Here is a 25,587-nt window from a genome sequence, read left to right as displayed (position 1 = left end):
ACAGAAACCTTTGAACAATCTAGTGAAGGGCTTATATGAAAAAATCCGTGAGATGCCAAGGTATGACTTGATTTCCATTATTCCATCTGAAGAGAAAGTATGATTGCAAGAAGAGAAGTGTTTACATAAACTGATAAAAAACTTGAGAATTCAGCAGAACCTGGCCACGTGTTCCTGAGCTTTCTTCCATAAAAGTCTCACCATGACAAGCAGAGCCCCATTCACCTTCACTATGAAGGGAATCATACTTGCACTAGCGCTCGCCTTTGTAGGTAAGCCTACATATCCCTTAATCTCTTTTTCCCAAAATTTCCTTAAGGCCAATGGCAACAATTTGATCTAGACTGACAGTTACTCATCTGTTTTCTGTCTCTTTTTGCAGGTAGCCAAAAGGTTGATATTGGTAAGTAAATTTCCTTTTATGGCCTTCCTTTGATGACTTTGTTGTAATTTCTACTTCCCGGAATGTGCTTGCAAGTATTGTGAAAAATTGTTCTTGTTTCCCCACAGACCCTGGATTCAGTAGCAGAAAGAGCCACTTGTACAGCTATGAAGGCTGGGTGTTGAATGGGCTTCCAGAAAAAGGTTTAGCCAAAGTTGGCGTGCGCTTGAGCAGCAAAGTAGAGATCAGTGGGCTGTCAGAGAGCACTTACCTCCTCAAGGTACTGTGTCTACTACCAAATGTACTATGCAACAGTAGACTATAAATCACAGTTATAACTGCATCTGGCGAATCTGTGGTTTAGGAAAGCTATTGGAAATACAACTAGAGCCTTAGTGCTGTAGATAAAATCATAGAATAGTTAGGGTTGGAAAGGACCTTAAGATCATCTAATTCCAACCCCCCTGCCATGGGCAGGGACACCTCACACTAAACTGTGTCATCCAAGGCTCTGTCCAACCTGGCCTTGAACACTGCCGGGGATGGAGCATTCACAGCTTCCCTGGGCAACCCATTCCAGTGCCTCACCACCCTCACAGTAAAGAATTTCTTCCTTATATCCAATGAAACTTCCCCTGTTTAAGTTTGAACCCATTACCCCTTGTCCTGTCACTACAGTCCCTAATGAAGAGTCCCTCCCCAGCATCCCTATAGGCCCCCTTCAGATACTGGAAGGCTGCTATGAGGTCTCCACACAGCCTTCTCTTCTCCAGGCTGAACAGCCCCAGCTCTCTCAGCCTGTCTTCATATGGGAGGTGCTCCAGTCCCCTGATCATCCTCGTGACACCCTCGATGTCAGGGAATGATCTCAAGCTAAAGTCTTGGAAGTGACAAGTGATTTAGCATCCAGTCACCAGTGTTTGTTGTGGAAATTGTTTGTTTGTAGCAGATGTTCCTCAAGACTTTATGAGGGAAATAGAGGTGCCAAAATCAGGGGTTCTGCTAGAAAATCGCTGTTTCTAACTCAAAGCATTCAAGCCTCCTCTGTGTTTAAGATTTGCTTCTAGTCTCAACACACATTTCCAGTCTCTGTGGGAAGCCAGACTTGGGTATGCAGAGTTATTGTCATACTGGAAATTACTAAATGTAGACTTAAAAAATGATACAAGCTAAAAATAAAAAGTGATACGTGATGAAAGATTTAAAAATGAAAGGCATCAAAAAGGAGCATGTAAGAACATGTAGTGTTTGGATAATGCAGTGAGAGATCTGTACATGTGCAATCATGCCTCTGACAGCATCAATAGAGATAGGACCTGACCCATCTGAAATAAATATGTTTGTTTCAGAAAAAAATCCTTTATTTCTCTGTTTAATTTAGTTACAAATCAGAGTTTCTTTTTCTTTTCTGGGCACTGAGTTCAGTGGCAGAGCTCTTGCTGGTTGTAGCCGAGTGGTAGATCTGGTAGATCTTTCAGTGATGAGAGCAAGGTGTCAAAATTATGGGCTAGGCATTGCAACCAGTTTAGTAAAAAAAAAAAAATAATATTGGAAAACAGAACTTTCTAAAGTTGTTGTTTTGTTTTTTTTTTTTTTTTTACATTTAGAATGCCATTGATCTTTTAAATACAGAATTTCACCTAGAGCAAAATACTCATTTTGAGGCTGAATTGAAATTTTTAAATTACTTCTTGAATCAGCCTTTCTCTGTATACAGTTAATGCAAGTAAAATGTTTAAAAGGTCCATATGAGGTAATAGCAATACGTCAACTGCATCTGTAAGATGAAATACCAGTGCTGATCCTACAGGGTTTGTACTGGTTTTACAATAGTGTAAGCAAGAGACAAAAGAATAAACTGCTGAATGAATTCCTAAGCCTACATCTGGAAAGAAAGAGTGTATAACTAGTGATTATGTTAATTTCTTCCAATCTATTTGCATATATAGTATCAAAGTAATTTTATTCACTTACATATCTTTTCTTTATTTCCTCCCAGATCCGCTCTCCACAATTCCAGGAATACAATGGCGTCTGGCCAAGGGACCCATTTACTCAGTCATCCAAAATCACCCAGATAGTTTCTTCATGTTTTAGCCGGCCCTTCAAGTTTGAATACGATAGTGGACGGGTCGGAAACATTTATGGCCCAGAAGACTGCCCCAATATGTGTATTAACATAGTGAGAGGAATACTGAACTTGATACAGATAACCATTAAAAAGTCACAGAATGTGTATGAATTGCAAGAGGTTTGTTTTTCCATTCTAAAACTACTTTACTGAATGTATTCTCTTTAGGTGCTCTTCCTAGAAGTTTCTGTTTGTTTGCATCTACTTTCGAATGTTCCTCATCAAAAAAAGGATAATTTTCATTCACGCAGAAGAAAATGTGTGCATATGTGTTGAACGAAGTATCGGGGCTGGATTCTTTTTAAGACTTAACATACAGTTCTTTCAAGAAAAATGAATAATTAGCTATGGAAGTATCTGTTATATGGCTTCCCTGAGTCAGCTACTTGATCCATTTTACTTGCTTATTGTTGATATTAGTTAATTGATTACTTTTTCATTTTTAACTCTTATCCCCTGACTATTTTTCATATGTTTATTGTTTAGTTCAACAGGATTAAATATGTGTAATGGTTAAAGGTTTCAAAACATAATTAAGACATTTCAGTAGGTCCTTACCCTCATGCTGCTCCTTCAGAATCTTTGTTCAGTAAAACTTCTCACACAGTGAAATACTGGCATAATTGGGAAGTCTCATTATCTATTGATCTGCTAGGCTGGAATTGGAGGTGTTTGCCATACAAGGTACATCATCCAGGAAGACAGGAAGAATGACCGAGTCTCTGTTACCAAAACCGTGGACCAAAATAATTGCCAGGAAAAAGTCACCAAGAGTGTTGGAATGGCTTACATCTATCCTTGTCCAGTTGACGTGATGGTATGTGAGACATGAAGAAAATCTTAATTACAAGCCTGGCCATTCTGCTCCTGTTCACTATTTGGATCTCTCTGTCCTCCTCCTCCAGAAAGCAAGGCTCATAAAGGGGACTGCAGCTTTCTCCTACAAACTGAAGCAGTCAGACAGCGGCACTCTGATCACAGAAGTAGTGTCACGGCAAGTCTATCAGATCTCGCCATTCAGTGAACCTACTGGTGTTGCTGTCATGGAAGCAAGGTAGGCAGAGTAAGGATTCTGGCAGTCCCTTTCACCCCCAGTGGAAGTGAAATGAGAATTGAGTTCCACAGCAGTTCTGTAAAGCTGCGAGTACTCATACTTGGGGTTTCCACACTCCTAAAAATTTAGTGAACAGTTCTTTATTTGTGCCCTGGTGAACTTGGCACTATGGGTATATGGAAGAAAAGGAGAAAAACTCTTTTGCTTGCTTATACTGTAAGAATGCAACTTTACTGCTCTGTCCTAAAAAAGGTCTAATTTATAGTGTTACGAGGAAGATGTTGCATGTAGAAATAAGATCATTGATTACAGAACTATTTTGTTCCAATTAAGAGGCTTTGTCCATTAGCAAACTGTAATATTTTACTGTGATAAGAATTATTAAAGAGTAAAACTAATACTGTCACAGTATTGCTGAATCAACAAACAGCCAAGGCAGATGGAGGAAGAGAGCTAATTCATTCCTCTGGTGACACTTGTCTCTTGACAGACAACAACTCGCCTTGCTTGAAGTGAGAAGTGAACGGGGGAGTGCCCCAGACATTTCCATGCAGGGCTATGGAGGCCTTCGTTATGACTTCTCAGCACTGCCACAAATGCCACTGCAGCTGATCAAGATGAAGAACCCTGAGCAACGGGTATTGTATTTTTAGGTCTTCAAATTGCTTTCCTAATTAAAAAAAAATAATAGAAGAGTGATGATCATAAATTCTAAAGGATTTAATGACATATGCCCTCTCTCTTTCATGTTTTGTAACAGATAGTAGAAACGCTGCAACACATAGTCCAGAATAACCAACAAGATTTCCACGATGATGTTCCATACAGATTCTTGGAGCTTGTCCAGCTCTGCCGGATAGCAAGCACTGATACTCTTGAATCCACCTGGAAGCAATTTTCAGATAAACCCCGCTACAGGTATTTCATTGTATTAACTTACAAGAACCTTTTCCATTTTTGGAGAATCAAGAGCTAACACTAAGGTGTGTTTTTTTTTAACCTGCTTGCAGGCGATGGCTGCTGAGTGCAGTTTCTGCAACAGGCACTGCAGAAGCACTCAAATTCATTAAGACCAGAATTCGTAACGATGACCTTAACTACATTCAGACTCTTCTAAGTGTTTCTTTTGCTCTTCATTTAATGAAAGCTGATGAAAACACCGTTCCAATAGCAGCAGTGAGTAAACCTGTGTGAATCTTCACTATCTGATTATAAAAGGAATGAAAACTGACGACAGCCTTTGATTGTTCAGTTCATCAGAGACTGGATACTCCTCTCATGTACACTACTTTTATGCAAATGTTGAGCCATGGATTTCTTTTGGCATTACATATGAGAGGGGAGTTCAGTTTTGTGTCTTCACTTTGCTACACGGATACGCAAGTCTTTTTCCCATAACAGTGTCAGAGAATAACTCCCATTTTAGTTTGCTGGGATCACATCATGCTTTCTGCAGACTACGTTTTGTCCACTTCAATCACTTACTTCTGAAACAAATGGTGATTTGCGTGTAATGTCATTTAAAAAGAATAGCTCTTTTAACTGCAAACTATTCCTATGAACCAGAAGTGCAAGTGCAAACATCAACTACTTTGATACAATAATGAATCATGTATTCTGAACAGGATTTTGCCACCTCTAGTCAATATTATTCTTCTTAAATAGGGAAAAATGATATGATGTGAGAATGCATCATTAATGTAACCTATCAATCTCCATTATAATCTCCATTAATATAATGGAGTTGCACATTTTTCTAAGCATGTTCCATTTATACACTGATGTTCACCCATAATCTTTGTATTTTCAGAGATAGGCTTAGTTGAGGAAAATCAAGATGACACTTTACAAACCTATATATACATTGAGAATAATGGAGAATTAAACTCCTAAGCAAATATGATGTCTACACGCTGATTTAATTTATTTGGATATGAACAATAATTGAAATTGCTCCCCTTAGATAAGCTCTGATGATTTTCCTGCTCTGAAAGCTATATGAAGCACCATATTAAATAGCAATTTTTTTTCCCTCCTTTTTTTCCCCCATAGGATTTAGTAACCAGTTCTCGAATCCAGAAAAGTCCCATGCTTCAGCAAGTTGCCTGCTTGGGATACAGTTCTGTGGTCAATAAATACTGCTCTCAGGCCTCATCTTGTCCTAAAGAAGTTCTTCAGGTAGGTGTCTTTTTGTCAAGTTGTTCTTAATAGAAAGGCAATTAATTAATTAATTTGCTTTTTCACTGAAAACAGTTTTCACATTGTAAGATAAAATCCTGAGAAAAGCCATCACTGAGTGATGTTATTAAATCAGGTGGCTTTATTGTGATAGGCTTTTCAGTGGGGAAGGGGAACACTGTGGATAATCTGTATGTTAGGAAGACTGAACTGCTCTGTCTATAGCCCATCCATGATCTGGCAGATGAAGCAATCAGCAGGGGCCGCGAAGACAAAATGAAATTAGCTCTGAAATGCATTGGCAACATGGGAGAACCAGCCAGCATCAAGCGCATCCAGAAGTTCCTTCCCATATCTGCATCAAGTGCTTCTGACATCCCCATCCACATTCAGATTGATGCCATAATGGCTTTGAGAAAAATAGCTTGGAAAGACTCCAAAACAGTAAGTAAGATCTGCCAGGGAAGTGAATTAGAGAATATATACTGTAAGGGTAATGAGCTTAATGGTATCATGTGCATTGATTCAGCATGGTTACAAAAAATAAATATATATATATATATATATATTATTTTTAAGACCAACACAGTACAGTTTTATATTTAAGCTGATGTTTTCTGCTGAGCTGTAATAGTTATTAGTCAGTAAGATATCAGCAGTGTTTCTTTAGTCATCTGTCATAACGGACATAGCCTATGCTGTGGTGGAAATTTAGCCACCTAAAAGTCAGACATTTAATTTAAACTGCCTTGATAGTTAGGAGGAGAGAGACACTTCCTATTGAACTCCTGGGCAAAATGTTGACATGGCTCTGCCTCTTCTAGACCTTTCCCACTGACCACCTGTGGAGGTTGCTCCTGTGTTGAGCATGAGCAAGACTTCTGCCTTTCAGATGGTTTAGATATAGGAGATGTGTGAGACAGCAGATAGCATCCACTCAGTCTTCAGTGAGCTGCTGAAGCTCCCCTTTTAAAAATGATCTAAAAAATAGTGAAGCATGCTCACCAAATCAGTGGAGCTACTCCAAAAAATGAATCTGCCTTACCATTTACTGTTGTTTCTTCCGAAGTTATTCACTGCTCTTTGAACACAATGCAAAAATCTATGCTGATGTTTTTTTGGTTGTGGTGAGTTGACCTAATATATTCATACATGGATGTTTATTTCAGATTCAGTGCCAGCCGTTCTCCATGGGGCTGTTCCTCCATGGCCTCTTCTTAGTAAAATTATGTGGAACCATGCAGTAAAAAAGATTAGGAAACCTTTCTGCAGGGATAATGACCCCCTTTCCCATATTTCTTGTGGGTTATGTGTGGATCCAGTCTGTAAAAAAAAAGTTTCAATTGCTGGTAATTTCAGTCACTGTTTTCTCTCTGAAGGTGCAGGGACATCTCATCCAGATCCTTGCAGACAAGTCGCTTCCTCCGGAAGTGCGAATGATGGCTTGTGCTATTATCTTTGAGACAAGGCCTGCCCTTCCTTTGATAACAACAATAGCTAATGTGGCAATGAAAGAGAGCAATTTGCAAGTGGCCAGTTTTGTGTATTCCCACATGAAGGCTTTGTCGAAGAGTAGACTGCCATACTTGTACAACATGTAAGTAGAGACAGGAGCGAAGCTGGCAATCTGCAGATAGTAAGTTCTGTTATGTTCTTGTTGGTGAGCACTGCATGTGCTGACAAACTGAATTCAGTTCATATTCTGATGGGGGTGCATCTTATTTTTGAATATTATTACCTTTCCCATTTTGTTTAGATCTTCAGCTTGCAATATTGCCCTTAAGCTGCTGGCCCCCAAACTGGACAGGCTCAGCTATCGGTATAGCAAGGTCGTGCGTATTGGTGGTTACTTTGGTGAGTAAAAGCATTTCATTGACCAGGAAATTTACATTTCAGAAACCCATTCTTAACAGACATTAAGTCCTTGGAGAAATATATCATTCTGCATTTCAATAAGATACTGAATTAAATATGACAGTCATATATTTGAAAACACATGAATAGCCATTTATTAATTTGTGCCTAAAAAGATTTACATAATGATACATCAGTGTTGGCAATGGAAAAAGCTGCAGAAATATGATCTTGAGTCATAAACGGAATGGTTATTAAAAAAAGATGTCTTTTCTTTACTTCTGCTATAGATAACTATAAAGTTGGTGCTGCTGGAGATGTCTTTGTTATGAACAGCCCAGGAACGATGTTCCCATCAGCAATAATTTCCAAGCTGATGGCATATTCTGCAGGGTCAGTGGCTGATTTGGTGGAGGTAAATATTTACCTGAATTATTAATCGGGCAAATTGAAATTAAAATTGACCACAAAGTTTCATCTCTGTAAGTATGTTTCAGACTGCTCTTTCTTGTGTTGTTTTGGTAGGCTGGTGTCCGTGTGGAAGGCCTCACAGATGTTATCACAAAACGGAATATCCCGTTTGCTGAATATCCTGCATACAAAAAGATAAAGGAGATTGGAAAAGCTGTAGGTATTTTTAGTAATGCAATGTATGCATTATATGAAGGGGTATTTAGTGAGGTTTCTCATATTAGTTAGGCCCTGTCTCAGAAGGTAAATACCTGCCTAGCAGTCAACTCAAGTATTTCTGTGAAAGCAAGATCTGCAGTGGAACTGCTGGGGACATCACTCCCATGATGTTTGCAATAGCTTCTGCAAATTCTCGCTCTGGCCCAGCCTCTGCCCAACTTCATGTATGGCTGCACAATGAGCATTGGGAGGAGACAGGGGAGGCAGGCATCACGTGTGTTTCATGGCTGGCAGGCTTCCCCATCCTTCCCTTCATCTACCTCACTTAGTTTACAAGAACATACCTTTGTCTTCGGAGAAAAGGTGATTTGTTGCTGTGCTTTCAAACTGGGTTTGGTGGTACTAGTGGCCCAGGCCTTCTGTGTAAATGTTATTGAATCAGAATACTAAACACATGAGGATACTCATGGGCACCATGATGAGAGGGGAAGTCTGAATTAGTGACACTGTGCTACCTACGAAACAGCAAAGAAACACCAGCAGCAGTGGAAGATTGCAACTTGGTCAGTGATGGCTTTGATCACCTTGCTGAATTACCATTTGTGAAGTGTTGCATTGAGGAACTTTGCTTATTTCTTTATCTGCTCCCTAGCTGCTGGGATGGAAAGAGCTGCCGACAGAAACCCCATTGATATCAGCCTACTTGAAACTATTTGGCCAAGAGCTGGCCTATGTCAGCATCAATAAGGAAGTCCTGCATCAGATTGTGAAGGTACCAGGGACCCCTGCTTCTCTTTGCAAGATCTGACAGCATTGTACTTTTATATCTCAACCTCTTGGATCTCCGTTTTATTGCAGGCTGTGCTAGAACCAGCTGACAGGAGCACGACGATAAAGAAAGTTGCCAGCCAAATCCGCAATGGCATTGCAGGACAATGGACGCAGCCGGTGTGGCTTGGAGAGCTGCGCTACGTCGTTCCTACCTGCACTGGCCTGCCGCTGGAGTACGGGTCATACACGAGTGCTCTGGCACGAGCGGCAGCCAGCGGTGAGTGGGAAGTACAGGATCAGCCATGTGAGCTCTGAGCAGGAGGCTGAGAGGGACAGGCCAAGGTGGGCTGGAGAAAGAAGTGGAAAACCAGGAAGTTAGAAAAAGAACTAGTTTTTTTAGTGGAGAGGAAGTAGTGAAGATGCTTGAAGAGAGGCTGGACACACCTGATTTCTGACTCATCTTTGGATGGATTGGAGACAGAGAAGTTGAGGTGGAAATCTAGGAAACCAGAGAGAAAGATCATAGTGTTCAAGGGCAGAGATAAACATGGAGAGCTGAGATAAACATGGGCAGAAGGGGGTGGCTCCCAAGAGATGCACACACAGGCTAAGCAGGATTCAATGGTGATTTAAGCAGAGGAAAAAATAGAAGACAATCAAAGGGGAACTACCAGTAATGTTAGAGAAGGCATGAAGAGAAGAAGGCTTGTGAAAAGAGACAGAGAGCTCTGTTTTAAAACAGTAAATATGCAAGTACAAATACTTATCAAGAAATTAATTCAGTGATCGTACTGTGTTGTGCAGCAGACTTTTAGTTTAGGCAAAGCTGACCCTTGCTTCTGCTGACACCACATGAGGAGTCTCTTTACACAGAAGTCTTGTATATGCCCACTCTTCACTGCTCTTAGTGTTTGGTTTATTAGTTTGTTTTAATAACAACTTTGAATACCCGCCTCTTGTTTTGTGGATATTTTTATTTATCTATTTTTGTTTAAATAACATCCTTGTAGCCAAGCTGGGCAGGTATGGATTGAACGGATGGGTTACAAAGTAAGGCTGTCTGGATTGCTGATCCTCCAACAGTAGTCAACAGATGAAAGTCTAATTGGTGGCTCATTGTGAGTTACTCATGACAAGCTTCTCAGCATTTGTTCATTGTCTCTTCTAGCAATCTGAACTTTGGAAAAGTAGGCTCCCTCAACAAATCTGTGTCAATGATGACACTGAATTGGTGGGAGCAGTCACTGCACTGGGGGGTCAGGCTGTCATCCTAGGGGTCCCTGACAGGCTGGAGGGGATGGCCTGACGAATGTATGATGAAATTCAGCAAAGGCAATGCAAAGTTCTTCACCTGGGATGAAGTAACCCATGCAAGTGTATAGGCTGGGCATCACCCAGACAAAGCAGCTTTGCAGAAAAGGGCTGGAGAGGCCTGGAGGACAAGCTAGTATAATGAATCAGCAGTGTGCTCTTGTGGTGATGAAGGCCAACTGCACTATTGGCTGCAACAGTGAGAGCAGAGCTAGCATGAAAATTACTCTTTCCCTCTATTTAGCGCATCTGAGGCTGCATCTGGATTTCAATATCCAGTTTTGTGTCTGCAGTACAAGAAAGATATTCACACTTGATATGAGTAAAGATTGGAGAGCAGGGTTTGCTCACCATTCACTCTGTCTTCTGGCTCCTTGCATTTCTGGAATTTTAATGTTACACTGATTAACAAACTTTCAATTTGGGACAGCTCTTTCTTTCTTCCTATATTTTTATTTCCACTTTCAGTTGCATCATAACCTTTTACCATGTTCAAATGTTGTCCTGTCATTTGCAGTTGATGGAAAGATAACCCCCCCTGTAACTGGAGACTTTAGACCTTCCCAGTTGCTTGAATCCACCGTGCAGATTCGAGCAGACATAAGCCCAAGGTATGGCAGGTTTTTAAGGCTTTACACTTGATGGAGTTCTATGAAAAGGCACAACCACGTGTTGAAAAGGAGCACCTTTCTTACACCTGACTGCTTCACTCTGTTTCAGCTTGTATGTACATACAGTCGCAACAATGGGTGTCAACACGGAATACTTTCAACATGCTGTTGAAATTCAAGGCAAGGTCCTGGCAAGACTGCCAATCAAGTTTGATGCCAAGATAGATGTGAAACAGAAGAACATCAAGATTGAAACAAATCCATGCCATGAGGAAACTGAGATAGTGGCTGGAAGGTATGGTAGTCTTATTTCAGAATAATTTCTGTTGCTGAAACCTTACCAAGTTTGCAATTTGCTGATGTCTTACAGAGGTTTCTAGATAGAGTGACTTTGCAGTGCGTAGCAGAACTTTTGGGATAAAGAGCAAGGAAGAGAAATAGAGGAGTTAAAAGTCAAAAGCTACCTAAATTATTTAGAAATTTAATTTTTATTTTAATTTGCCTGTTATTGTGTGGGTTTAATTTTTTATTATTATTATTTTATTGACTTTCAAGGGGGGTTAAATTTTTGTTTTTAAATGAATGCCTTTCATATTTTGGAAATTTGTTTAAATTCATCCTGATTTTGAAAAATTTCCTGTGATACAAGAAACTGATACTTGTCATGAACTCTTACGTCTTTAATATTTCTGTTTATAGTTGCATATAAAATCTCTATGTTCAAACATCATATCTCTGTGCTGTCACATGATACTGACAAGGATGTATTTCATGTAATCTAAAGACAAGGGGTCAGAGTAATTCAGCATTTTTTGCACATATCTCAACAGACATAAAGCTTTTGCTGTATCAAGAAATATAGGAGAACTAGGTGTTGAAAAGAGGACCTCAATTCTTCCAGAAGATGCTTCATCAGATATTGTGGAAGAACCTTTCAAACCAGCAGAGAGAGCTTCCAGAGAAGGTTTCACAATGGTAACCTATTGATTTTTTTTGCTTATATGGTAATATTTACCCTCTCCATGATGCACATATGTGCAGTTTTACTCTTGCCTATGGTATGCTCCCAATGGTATTCACATACTCATCTCCAATGCAGCAAGAAGCTGACAGCATGCCAAGGAAACATGCCTATAGCTCTCAAGAGGATCTTCGCCATGGCATAGGAAGAAAAATTCATAAACAAGATATTTGCATCAAACTGTATCGCCTTGGGTGTCAGCTCTGCTTTTCCAGAAGGTCACGAGATGCCAGCTTCCTAAAAAACACATATTTGCACAGATTAATTGGAGAACACGAAGCTAAAATAGTCTTGCTGCCAGGTACAATACTGAGCACAAGCCTTGTCATCTTAGGTTTGTCAGTGCTGTTTGAAGCAGTACAACCTTCTAATGTGTGCAATTGGTGTGTAGTTCGAACAGATGCTGATATCGACAAAATTCAGCTGGAGATTCAGGCAGGATCCAGAGCAGCTTCCAAAATAATTCATGAGGTAAACTCGGATTCTGAGGAAGAGGATGAATCATCTCCATATGAGGACATTAAAGCTAAGCTGAAAAAGATTCTAGGCATTGAAAAGGTGTTCAAGGTAAGAGGCTTTGAGCATGGGAAAAGGGAGTATTTTCCCATAGATGAAGCCAAGAATTTGAAGTTCCATGTGGAAAGCTGATGTGTGAAAGCAAGGATGGAGTTAGTTTGAAAGGTGCCAGTGCCAGGCCTGTAAGCCAAAGCCACATCTGGAGGGATTGATGCTACGGAGGGCATCCAGCTTGGGCTGATCCTCTGTGCTGAGCTAGATTTCAGCTGGGCAGAGTGGATATAAGGGAGTTCTGCAGCTTCTGCAGTGAGTGAAGCAGGGAAGTTGTTCCTTGAAAGGCTGATGTGAGCAGCTTGTCTGATGCCCAGAGAAGTCCTACTTTGTAAATACAGAACCAGATGTATCACATCTCTTGCATTTTAATTTGAACTGTTTTTGCAGGCTGCAAATAAAACACGACATCAGAAGAAGCAACCTTCTAAGAAAGGAAACACTATGCTAACAGAGCTTGAGATAGACCCCAAGGCAAAAAATCCCTCCAGTTCATCTTCTGCCTCCTCAACTGTCTCCTCTTCCTCATCATCTGCTGCTTCTCCTGATCGTAAAAAGGCTGTGGATGAAGATGAGAATGATGAAGTAAAGCAAGCAAGAAACAAAGATGCAAGCAGTAAGAGTAGTAGCAAGAGCAGTAGCAGCAAGAGCAGTAGCAGCAAGAGCAGTAGCAGCAAGAGCAGTAGCAGTAGCAGCAGCAGCAAGAGCAGTAGCAGCAGCAGCAAGAGCAGTAGTAGCAAGAGCAGCAGCAGCAGGAGCAGCAACAGGAAGAGTAGTAGTAGCAGCAGTAGCAGCAGTAGCAGCAGCAGTAGTAGTAGTAGGAGCAGTAGCAGCAGCAGTAGTAGCAGCAGTAGTAGTAGGAGCAGCAGCAGTAGGAGGAGGAGGAGCAGTAGTAGTAGTAGTAGTAGTAGTAAGAGCAGTGGCAGCAGCAGCAAGTCATCGAGTCACCATAGCCACAGGCATCACTCAAGGTATCTGAATGACAGCAGCAGCAGTAGCCACAGCAGCAGCAGCAGCAGCAGCAGTAGCAGTAGCAGCAGCAGCAGCAGCAAGTCATCAAGTCACCATAGCCATAGGCATCATTCAGGACATCTGGAAGGTGGCAGCAGCAGCAGATATTCCAAAATATGGGTAACTTTGCCAGTAAATTGACTGATGCTGCTAATGTTTGTGAATCATATTCCTGATGGCAGTTGGCTTTGCATAAATCCTGAAATTATGAATTGACACAGTAAATTTTAGCAACATAAAATTTCAATATTAATTCTGCAAGCAGACCTGCAATCACTTGCTCAGATGTCTAGTTCAGAACACCTCAAATATGTGAAACTTTTGCTATAGGCATGGAACCATTTTTTTGCTAATTTATTGCTTTCTGTGAGTATATATTGCAGGTTTCTGTCTTAATTTTGCAGCAGGAACATGTTTTATATAAGCTACTTCATGTCGTGCATTATGTGCTTGTGACTAAGCATACAGAGCTACATATGAATGATAATTAGTAAAATCCTTACTTAATTCCCAGTGCTCAGATTTCAATGTAATTACAGCATTTCTTTTCTTCTGAGAATTTTCATCTTCTTTTGGGTTTTTTTTTGTGTGTTTTTTTTTTTTATTTTCAAAGGAAGATGATGAGATTTATCTGTACCGCTTTAAATCAGCGCATAGACAAGAGGTGAGATTTTCTTTCCTCAGTAAATTAAGTATGGAATTTGTTGTGAGTCAAATGGAAAGCTTAAAGGCAACTTGTTGTCTTTTTTGAGGAAAATTACAGTACTGATAACATTTAGAACACCAAATCAACCGTGGTGGTTCTTCTAAGCTGCATAAAGACAAAGAGCTGTGTTCTCCTTTATGTTCTCCACATGATGCAATTTATGGCTCTGCAAACTAGATGCAAAGTTCTATCAAAGCAGTACAAGGGACTGGGGATGCACACTTTAGAGGAGCAAAGATTCTACCATCAGACCTCGGGTCATTCGACTGGCTTTGATCACTTTGTTTCTTGGGCTGGAATCACTGTCAATTCACACCAGGATAGTGGTTTTGACAAACATGGGAGGATACCGTATTTTAGGGTACTTTAGTATAGCAGAAGTTTCTTCCTAGGGTGTGGGCCAGCCAGGAGCTGTATGCTTGATATTAGTGTTTCTTAAAAAGTAGGAAGTTCAGCTGTGTGTCCATTCAGTTGGTCCATTCAGTGTGTCTTCCAGTTGATCAGGCCCTTCCATAAGCAAAAAGTTCTTGTCTTTCATGTTGAATCCAGAGGCTGCTTCAATTTGACTCCCTCTGGTCATCATTTTTTGACACAGGGAATTCTTATCTAGACACTTTCTTATATGTCTCTTCTGAGGGGTGAGATATATTTGGGTAAAGAAGATTTTTCAGAGTTAGATCACATGTCTAAGCAGGACAAAGCATACTGCAAGTCATTGAGCTGTTCAGAGTTGGAATGCAAGCTTACCAACACCAAGTGCCAGGACAGAGAGAATTCTGCAGCACTGCCTTGTGCAATTTGTACAAGCATGCTTTTAAGTTACCCTCTACAGCATGACGTGTTTTCTTCTTGCAGTTCCCAAAAAAGAAACTCCCAGCTGACCGACTTAGCAGCACGTATGCCTCTACCAGATCCATTCATGCCTCATCTCGAGCTGCTTCCCGGGTTAGTTGCATCATTTCTAGGGGGTTTTGTCAGCTTGGAAGAATGGCAGAGTGGCCTTGTGCTTGCAGTAATTGTACAGCTAGGATAATGGGAAGAGAGACATAACAACCTCTCAAGTCTCACCTACCTCTCAAGTCTCACCTATCAGTTAAGAGTGAGACACGCATCTTAGTTCCCATATGCACTTTCCTCAGCAGTGAGGTGAGGATCCTTCTTACTTGCACCACAATCCTTCCCTCATGGTACTGCTAGCCAACAGAAGCTGCAGAGACTGATCCTGTGACCTCTGCAACAAGGAGGGAAGTTGAGGTGCTGCAGTGCCAGTGCAAGGATGGTGGTGGAGGCCGAGGCTAAAAAGAGCCTCAGTGGAAGGCATGCTCCAGAAGCGACATGTAGCACTTTAGCTTCTCACCACCACTCAGCCTGATGCATGCCGGCTTCCTTACTGGGCAAAGTGAAGTCTAACAATAGAGTGAAGGAATTACAGGTCACAACATGCTTAAGGCCCTGCTCTCAAGGGGGGAGGTTCTTGATGAAGACAGCGTCCTGGAGGATTATATTTTGTGCCAGGGTACTGCCTGCCCCACTGAACTCACAGCTGAAGTGGGAGGTGAAAGCCAACAGACCAGGCAGGCAGACAAAAAGGAGGACAGGCAAAAAGCAGGTGAATATATGAAGCCCAAACCATAGTCATTACTGTAACCTAATAATATGAATATTTCCATAGCATGAACTGTAGCTCGGGAAATGGCAAAAATTTTAGCCCATATAGAATGAGCCATGCACATTAAAGACATACATGTTATAGGCATGTATTTGTGTGTGGCACATATGCTGGTGCATATTTGCAATTCAGTTGCTTATTTTTCATTTATCCATCTAGATCTTGCATCTAAAATGTTAACCCTTTTATAATTCTATTCTTTGCATACTTTCTCTCCCTTCTTAGCCTAAGTTTTTGGGAGATGTTAAAACACCAGTATTAGCTGTTTTTCTTCATGGCATTCGTAACGGTGAAAAGATAGGAGGCCTCCAGCTTGTGGTATATGCTGATATTGACTCCGTCAGGCCCCGGATGCAAGTATTTGTGTCAAACCTCACAGATTCAAGCAAGTGGAAACTCTGTGCTGATGCTTCAGTCCTCAATGCTCACAAGGCAGTGGTAAGGCTCAAAAATAGTTACATACAGCTGTATGCATCATAGGAAAACCATGTTCCATGCATTTAGAAATGGACTGTTTCTCTCTCCATTATAGGCTTATCTGAAATGGGGCCGGAATTGCCAGGACTACAAGATTTCAACTGAGCTGGTAACTGGGCGGTTTGCCGCCCACCCGGCTGCACAAGTGAAAGTGGAGTGGCCTAAAGTTCCTTCAAGGGTCAGATCCATAGCAGAATGGTGAGGTTTTAGTCTTTAATGACACTCATCTGTTGTATCGGTCAGCTGGGAAAAATCAGCATCCACTCATGAGGATTAAAGTGAGTGGTTAAAGTACTGGCTATTATTTTATTCTTTGATCTGTCTGAATACTGCACTTGGACATAAAAGCTGAGTTGGGAGATCATAGCCATGCTACCGTAATGTACACTAATTTTTATACTGGGCATAATTGCTGAAAACTGAGGAACAGATCCTTCCTTTCACTGAAGACTTGGTAAGTAAAGCAGAGAGTCGTCATGGGGACCTCATCAGTTACCCTGAAGACTCCCTGTGCTACTTACAGATGTGAAGCAATCTGTTTGGGATGTGTGCTGGTTTTTGCTTCTCTATTTCACCAGATCTTTCTGATTTGAAGGTTTTACAAGTTTGTTCCTGGGGCTGCATTTATGTTGGGCTTCTCTGAAAAAGCAGACAAGAATCCTTCTCGACAAGCCAGGGTGATTGTGGCTCTAACTTCTCCAAGGACGTGTGATGTTGTTGTCAAGCTTCCTGATGTAATTGCAAAATATTATTATCACTTTCCTATTTTTTCCTATTAGAAAAGTGAGGCTGTTGCATTTTTATTACAGTGGGTCAATTCTAAGAATGAAAAATTAAGTAAGCATCAGGTTGGGTGCAAATGATTAAAACAACTTTTGGTTATTTTCAACCTTTTTATATTACATCCAAGAATATTTATAGAATGATTTTGTTCATGGAAAGGGAGAGTGTTGTGGGTACTTATAATGACACGTTTCCATCTGTAGTAGCTCCATAAGTGTTCACCTAACCACCTCTGAAGTGTCACCTCTGAATAATTCTTTCCCTAATAATATCTGACTGACAACCCACACTATGAGAGAAAACTGTAAGCAGAAGCAGAAGAGCTCATGGTCAGATGACTTATGTTTACATAAAGTCTTTGTCAGCCAAAGTAGAAGAAATTGAAATAAAATTCCAAGTAGGAGAAAAAGCTCATCTCAGCTGTTTGCTGAATATGAATTGTGAATACCTGGCACAATTTTTGAGTGTGTTTTTGAATTCTTTTTCAGATGATCCTCTATGAAAAAGCCATGAGGCTTCCCCTGCCACTCCCTGTAGGTCCGAGGATACCAGCTTCAGAGCTGCAGCCTCCCATATGGGACTTCTTTGCTGAAGCCCCCTCTGCAGTGCTCGAGAATTTGAAAGGTCAGGGTCTAACTGGTTTCAGAAGCATGACATCCTCTGTCTCCTGAATTAAATGAGCATCTTCTGAATTTTTCTGGGATTATTTGTCTCCAGTGAATTAAAACATGTGATATAATAATGTGAGGATGGCTCTACTGGGAGAGAATATTATGCATATAGTACAGAAATCATAAACATTTCAGGGATCAAGGTACAATAAACTTTCTGGAATTATTTTCTGACAAAGGAGTATATTTTCCATGCCTTTTTTAGAATTTATGGGTGCTTAGTAGCCAAAAGCCCCTGTAATCCATGCAAAAATATCACAGATTGGAAAAAAAATATAAAGCTAAAATAATATAGCACTAAAAATAAAATATTCCATTTAATGACTTTCTTTTCATGGAAAAGCAAATACTCACTGGCATTTTATTTAACCAGCTCGCTGCTCAGTTTCCCACAACAAGATAACAACCTTTAACGAAGTTCAGTTTAACTACACAATGCCAGCAAACTGCTACCACATCTTGGCTCAGGACTGCAGCTCTGACCTTAAGTTCCTGGTGATGATGAGGAATGTTGAAGAAGCTGTGGACTTGAAAGCAATCAACATCAAGCTTGGCAATCAGTAAGTAACTCCTGCCAGATGCTGGGAGCATGAGGGACTACGTTGTCCATACTTAATATCAGAGGAGCTTACATCTGAGCTTCACTGTTATGGTTAGCAGCCTATGGGATTTCAGCATTTCCCTTATTTACTTTCCATGTGAGGCTGATGATGTTATCCTGCATCTTATGTAAGGAATACCCCTGATGTAATTTAAGTAGTTGAAATGAGGTTATACTGTGACCAGTGATACTCAGTGGGCAGGAAAATATCTTTGTCACTGTATGCATGTAAATGTCATACAAACAAGGTATGAACACTCTTCTTCTTAACAGTGAAATTGACATGCGCCCTGTGAGAGGACAAGTGAAACTGCTGGTAGATGGGGTTGAAAGCCCCACAACGAATGTTTCATATGCATCTGCTGGTAAGTGAAGCAGCACCTGTTGTTTCATTTTCACATGTTCTAGGAAAAAAAGGTACAGGAGGACCTTGTTTCATCTTGTGCTATGCAGTCAGTGACTATATACAGTGCAGGTATTTCCTGTAGAGCTGTAGTATTCGAACTGGGCGACATCTTACTGATTGTGTTAGCAACTGCCAGTGCTGAGCTCCGTCCTATTTCTTATGTCCTAGGGAAGTTATAATTGTGGTAGAAATGGCTCCAGTGACAGTCATGGTGTTCTTCATATTTTCTTACTCCTATATAATATACTCAGGGCCTTGTACATCTGTACAACTGTACAGGTAATATAGGCAGATCTAATAATTTCTAGAAATAGATATGCGTATGTTACTAATCCAAAGAAAAATGAATAAACCCCTGATCACTAAAATTGTTTTCCACCATTTACAAACACCTAATCTTTGTAAGTGTTTTTTTTACACTTTTCTACATTGTTTTGCTGTATGTTTCGTTTCTTGAATAGAAAAAAATGAGGAATTTCAAGGAAAATAACATTTTAGAAACATGACAGTTGCTTTCTTTTTTTCTTAAAGAAGTTAAGTTGGGTCTGTTCCGGATTTGGTTTTGCTTTGTTTAATACTGTTTTCTTCCAGGTGCTCCTCTGTGGATCTACAGTGAAAATCAATGGCTTGTACTTGTTGCCCCAGCCTATGGCATTGACAAATTGTACTTTGATGGATACACATTCAAGGTATCTTTCTACCTATTCATAAGCTTGTGTGTTGAGAAATTTCCATAGATTCCCTTAAATCTGTATGTATGAGTGCAAGAGTATACAGTGGCAAAGCCAAATACGGGCAGGGCCCAAAAAAAGACCCAAAGGGAAGATGACACTACAGGTCTGCACAGTCCTGCTCTTTATTTCTGAGCAGAAGTAAGAATCTTTCACCAACAAAAATACCTTATTCTTGCAGTACAGGTGTATGTTGAGAAATGGGCTTGTGAGTGCACGCACACTGAGTCGGCACTGCATTTGCAATAAAGATGAGTTTCAGCTCCTGCCCACTGTTCTTACAGCTGTTTAGATCTTCAGATCAGCAAAAATGAAGCCCTTCTTAAAGACGAATGAATGCTTTAAAGGCTGCACTAAAAATAATGTGAAAATGGAATGTAAGAAATCAGTAAACCAGACTATATCTATCGTCTGTACTATGAAAACATCTACCAAGCAAAAGCTTCAGCCTATTAATAGTCTAGATTATTAATAACTTAACATACCAGACTGGCACAGTAGGTTTTAAAGGCTGGAGCAGTTAAAGACACTGCAGCACCACAGGGCTTTGCCATCTGACAGACAGATGTTTTGAATTCTTACCAAAGAGATTTTAAATGTTCGTGTAATCGCTTATACTGGAAGAGACCTGATAGCAAAAATCTGCTCCATAGGTGTCACTTTTTTCTAACTTGAAATGGTTCTCACTATTTTTCTCACAGATTCAAGTTGCTTTATGGATGGCAGGGAAAACATGTGGGATATGTGGAAAATATGATGCAGAATGTGAAGAAGAATATCGGATGCCCAATGGATATCTAGCTAAAGATGCAGTGAGCTTTGCACATTCTTGGATTTTGGAGGAAAAGCCATGTACAGGAGGTATGCAACCTCTAAAAAATTTAATATATTATTGCAGTTGTTTAGAAAATATAGAATCTGTTTATAAAATATTAAATCTGTAAACATTTTGGAAATAAAAAAAATTATAAGAATTCATTATTAACTAATATATTAAGTATTAAAATTACTTGCCAGTTTAGAAGGAATTAAGAAGTCTCAAGTTAAATAAATGAGGCAAAATACACCAGTCAGTTGACATCTTTGTTTCAGTTTTGAAGTATTTTAGATGATCAGGAAAAGAAATATAAGGGGATAAACTCACATGGAATGCTTTGATTTAGGCATAACAGCATTTTCCAGACATCAATTTCCAGCATTTGACTCATCAAAAAATCAGGTGGAGATTAGTAATGATTACCATGTCTGACCATCTGATTTTTGGACTAGTGCAACCTGTCAAGCAAAGCATTCAAGTGCATGAACAGTTCCAGGGAATTAATTACACTGCTGAAATAAAAAAAGCTGTCTTTTAAGTGTTTCAGTAGATTAGGATCTTACGGTGTGCTGCTGCTGTCAGCTGAGGTTCTGATGCAACAGCATTCCACAGTGCTGCAAGGAGAACCAGCATGTTCCCTTTGTGAAGAAGATTTGTCCTGGTCGGAAGGACTTCCTTGATGCCTGGAGATGGCTTCTATATGTTTAGCTGTGCATTAACTCTTATCCTTCTATGTCTTTGTCACTTATACTGGGCATCAAACTTGCTATAGATGGCTATGGAGTCCACATGCAAGTACACAATAACAATCCCATGGTTGGTAGTGACCACATATTGTGTTTCCTTTTAACATATGGTGGAAATGGATGGAATTTTAGAGACTAAAGCTTATGATCAGGAATAAATTGTGGTCCATTTAGTTTCTCACACACATGTAACTGCTTGTCTTGGGAATCCAAAATGTGGTCAATATTACTGGCTGGGAGCAATGACTTTTGATCTCTCTCAGCAGCAATTCTGTGTCTGAATGACAGTGGTAATAGCATAATTCTTTAGTGATTACTTTTATTTGGGCAGAAATCCCCCCCTTTATTTAAACTGCTGAGTATTCAACATTTTCAAATTCTTTTGCAGCTATTCAGTAAGCCAGTTTACTTTGAAATATGTTTATTATAAAGTACATTACTTTGTTTCTACATGCTAATCTAGAAATAAACCAGTTGCATTTGAAATTAAGTTTATGTAGCTTTTTAAATCAGCTAATTCAATAGGGAGCTACAAAAAGTTAATTTCAAATGCAACTGGTTTATTTCTAGGTTAGCGTGTAGGAACAAAGTCCAATGTATTTTATAATAAACATTTTCCAAAGTCAGCTATGCTGCTTCACTTCTGATCAAAATACAGTTTTCAGAGAGGCAAGTTGTTTGGAAATCGCCGGTGTTGGCAGATGGGTCCTTCTGGGGAGATCTGAAGATTTTGAATGTAAGCTCATAAACTATCACCAATGATTGTGTTACAGTCTGCAAACTGAGGCGCTCATTTGTGAAGCTTGAGAAGACCGTTCAGCTTGCGGGTGTAGAGTCCAAGTGCTATTCTACAGAGCCTGTGCTGCGCTGTATGAAAGGATGCTCTGCCACCAAGACTACTCCTGTCACTGTTGGTTTCCACTGTCTCCCAGCAGGTAAATCAACAGAAATCTTACTGAATAGGAGCTGCACAAAATAGTTAATAGATTGTGCCTTGACTTAGTTATTCCACTGTAAATGTATGAATAATCTAATACATTCACAGCTAGAGACTTTCTGCAATATTGATTGAAGACCTTTTCCTGTTTCATTAATATGTAAAACTTCCTTTAGTGAGAGATATGGTTTTTCTTGTTGTAATTTTACTGTGTTTTTCATTATACCAAAATTTAAAATCCAAACTGAACTCCCCTTCATGGTGCTTTGAGCTACCAAGGTAGGGTCAGGGTAACAGCACAGCTGTGTGTTACAGCCTGTGAGGATTCAGCCACATCTGATCATGTGCAGCACCCTGAAACAGGGATTGTCGCCTTGTATATTTTTACATATCACACTTCAGGTGTGATCCTATTTCACTGAACTGATTTAGGCAGTAGAAGGGCAGGTGTGGACAAGATTCCTGCATACAGGTGCAGCAATACAGGAGGATGTCCTTTTTTTAGGTATGTGGTAGATTATAAGATATTAGATAAGGTAGATACAGTTTATATAGATGATAGGTTCGTGTCTGTGTCCCAGGCTTCCTTTAAGTTCATAATATCCTTCCCTAAATGTATTATTAATAAAACTCTACATGGAAGTAGTAGTTTTAAATGTAGAACTGGCTTATTAATTAAGCAGGTTTCCTGGAACATCTCTGTGTGACTTCTTAGGCAAATATGTGAGCCAGCCAGGAGAAGCCAAGCCTGCTGTAATTAATGACTAGTGTATGGTAAATACTGTACCTTGCAAAATGACTTCTGAGGTAGACTGTTTATTTGCATTTCTTGTTGCCCATCAGATTCTGCTACCAGTCTGACAGACAAACAGATGAAGTTCGACCAGAAGTCAGAGGATATTCAGGACACTGTTGATGCACACATAGCATGTTCTTGTGAGAACGAAGACTGCAGTGCGTGAAGCTGTACATTGCAACACAGGAAAAAAACAGAAACACTTTAGTATTTTTATTGTGTGGTGTAAGAAAACTCATCCTAAGGAATAACAGAGATATTATATTAAGTGTTAAGGATATGTGGAATCTTCTCAAGTAATTTAAAGTATTAAACTTTATTATTGTAGAAACTGTTATGATTTCCTATAAATATCTGATTTGGTAATAAATCCATGCATGGAAAAATGATGAAGGCTTCCTTATTTCGCTGGTTATGGAAGCAGAGGTCTGTGTTGCTTCTTTTCATCCCCAATTTCATAGACTTCTTGAGTCTGTGACTGTCTTCTGTGCACCAGGCACGTGTCCGTGTCGGGCCCCATCACAGATACGGGTTGGGTAGCTGTCATAGCAGTTTGCTGCTTGTGTCTCCCAGTGCTTGCCTCCCTGGTGCCGGGATCCTGTGCACTCAGAGAAGCAACTGCTCACATCTGTGTGGTGCAGCAGCCACACAGCTGTGGTAGTCTGCAATAACTACATGTGTGCCAGTGCTGCCAGTGGGATCAAGATCAGGAACTAAGCCTGAATGTCATACCACTGAACAAGGCTGCTCTGAGACTCAAGAACATATTATGCTTCTGATGCACCACATGCAGAAGCTAGTGCAAATTAGGGGACTTTGGATAGGACATGGTGGAGCTACCCAAATATACCACCTGCCAAAGGGTCCAAAGCAGAGCCAGACCTTTGTGTTTTGGGTGAGATGCCCCAGCCCCTGTGCCCAGCACAAGCCATCGCTGTGGCCGCCATCAGCCTCCTGCACACCTGCTGCAGGGATCTCTGGGTACCGGTGAGGGACATGCTCATCTGCTGTGAGCGCTGGAGCCCAAAGGATTCTAGTGGATTTGGAAGGTATTTTCTGCTTGCTGAAGTCACCATTTTTGCACAATTTTCAATAGAAATGGCATTGTACTTTCTTAAGTTTATCTAACTTAATTCATCCTCATTCTTCCAATTAATATACATCCAGTCCAGCCATTTTAGTTACTGACTGGACACACATACATTTCTTATGTAGAAGTCTGTTAATGCAAAGCTGAATGTGATCCTACAAAATAGGTAAAAATGTAGCTCTTCAATATATTACTGGGGAAAAGAAAAGAAAGAAAAAATTGAAGCAAGTTATTCAATTCTTAAAACCAGTAGAAAGCAATGAAGAAAAGTGGCACTTGCCTATGACCATGTGGGGTGAAGAGGTAGTCACTGGCCAGTTCTTGAAAGGACTTGAGAGCATTCTGTAAAAATTGTGTCATTCTGCTTTCCCCAGCACCTTTGGTACCTTCAGTGGATGTGAGTTTTATAGTTTGGAAGTTAATGTTGTTTGTACCAAAAGAAGTATTTTTGAGAGACAGGCATAAATACACATTGACATAAAGTTTAATTGCTGTCATGGTGCCTTGCACTGCAAAGTGATGGGGAGCTAAAGACAGGCAGTGTTTGGGCACTACCTGGCAGCAGTATAGTGATGAGTTGGTGGGTTTGCTGGTTGCCTGGAAGTCACAGTGATGGGGTACCGATCAGTGATGGGAAGTGCAGTACAGTGATGGAAAGTCACATGGAGCACAGACATTCCAGGTAACCCCCGAGGCTTAATCCAGAGGAAGCCAAGGCTTTGCATGACCCCCGGAGGATGGGCTCTAGGGGTCTCTGGCATGAGCTCCAGGCTCCAGTGGGGCCAGCCCACACTGTTCCCCTCCTCCCAGTCTGCCGAGGCTGGAGCATAGTTTTGGGTATCTTCCTCCCCCTGTGCTCAGGTGTGAGGGGTGCAATGAGCTTGGCAGGAGATCTGTGAGTGAGCATCGCTCAGCCACCATGGCAGTCAGAGCACCCATGGGGCTGTGGGGGAATGCAGACTACGGGTGTCCACCTTGTGAAGAGCTGTGGGGAGGCCCCAGTCAGCCTCTGCCCCTCTCCTCCACTGCCATTGCAGAAAGAGTTGAGTACAGCTCAAAGGAAATGCTATCCAGGGCAGCTCCTGGGCACAGCAAAGTGGTTCATTACCCTCGGGATTTTCTTAGGATTTCTTTTTTTTCTCTTTCTTTTTTTAATTCAGGCTATATCCTTTGGAGAAATGCGAAGCATGAAAGGGCTGTGAGTGTATGGGCAGAGAGCCTGGGTGCTGAAGTTATCGATGTTCAAAATGTTTTTATAAAACTTGACTTCCAGTTCTATGAAGAAACACCAGAAGACGAAACCCTCACAGACGGGTTTTTGCTTACACCTGGAGAAGCATAGATGATGCCATGCCATGGCAGCAGCATGGCCAGGGATGCAACATTTGCTGCCCAGAGCGTGGGATGGGTGGGATGGGGCGAGACTCCGCAAGCCCTGGGCTGGGGGAAGTGGGGATTGTGGGAAGAGCCTGCCCTTGCAGCCAGGCACAGCCTGTACAGTCCCTGGGGAGGACCCTTATTTCATGCACACTTCTCAGTGTCACTGTTGTAGCATGGTGTTTCAGTGATAAGTGTTATAATTTTGAGACACTGAATACAAGCATTGTTGCATTAAATCTGCCATCACAGCAGATCC

At 40.7% G+C, this 25,587-nt stretch overlaps 1 protein-coding gene across 1 annotated transcript; it reads left to right on the top strand.

Annotated features, from left to right (window-relative positions):
- Positions 1-202: 202 nt before the first annotated feature.
- Positions 203-23,250, top strand: LOC130598718 (vitellogenin-2-like). Its single transcript, XM_057408434.1, has 34 exons — positions 203-272; positions 409-662; positions 2,382-2,633; positions 3,169-3,330; positions 3,419-3,567; positions 4,058-4,205; positions 4,328-4,485; positions 4,578-4,743; positions 5,620-5,745; positions 5,971-6,189; positions 7,125-7,342; positions 7,502-7,599; positions 7,890-8,014; positions 8,125-8,226; positions 8,882-9,001; positions 9,088-9,277; positions 10,829-10,922; positions 11,032-11,217; positions 11,753-11,897; positions 12,022-12,244; positions 12,335-12,510; positions 12,901-13,641; positions 14,135-14,185; positions 15,083-15,172; positions 16,122-16,334; positions 16,429-16,571; positions 16,969-17,107; positions 17,645-17,780; positions 18,201-18,387; positions 18,702-18,793; positions 19,426-19,523; positions 20,267-20,426; positions 21,902-22,063; positions 22,909-23,250. The coding sequence occupies exons 1-34, from the start codon at positions 203-205 to the stop codon at positions 23,025-23,027; spliced, it is 5,712 nt and encodes a 1,903-aa protein (XP_057264417.1). The 3' UTR covers positions 23,028-23,250.
- The last annotated feature ends 2,337 nt before the right edge of the window (positions 23,251-25,587 follow it).

This window comes from Pezoporus wallicus, unplaced genomic scaffold (assembly GCF_028554395.1).
Source record: "Pezoporus wallicus isolate ANWC-B61680 ecotype Strahan unplaced genomic scaffold, APGP_CSIRO_Pwel_v1 contig_4238, whole genome shotgun sequence".
Lineage (NCBI taxonomy): Eukaryota > Metazoa > Chordata > Aves > Psittaciformes > Psittacidae > Pezoporus > Pezoporus wallicus.
This window is presented reverse-complemented; position numbering and strand designations above follow the sequence as displayed.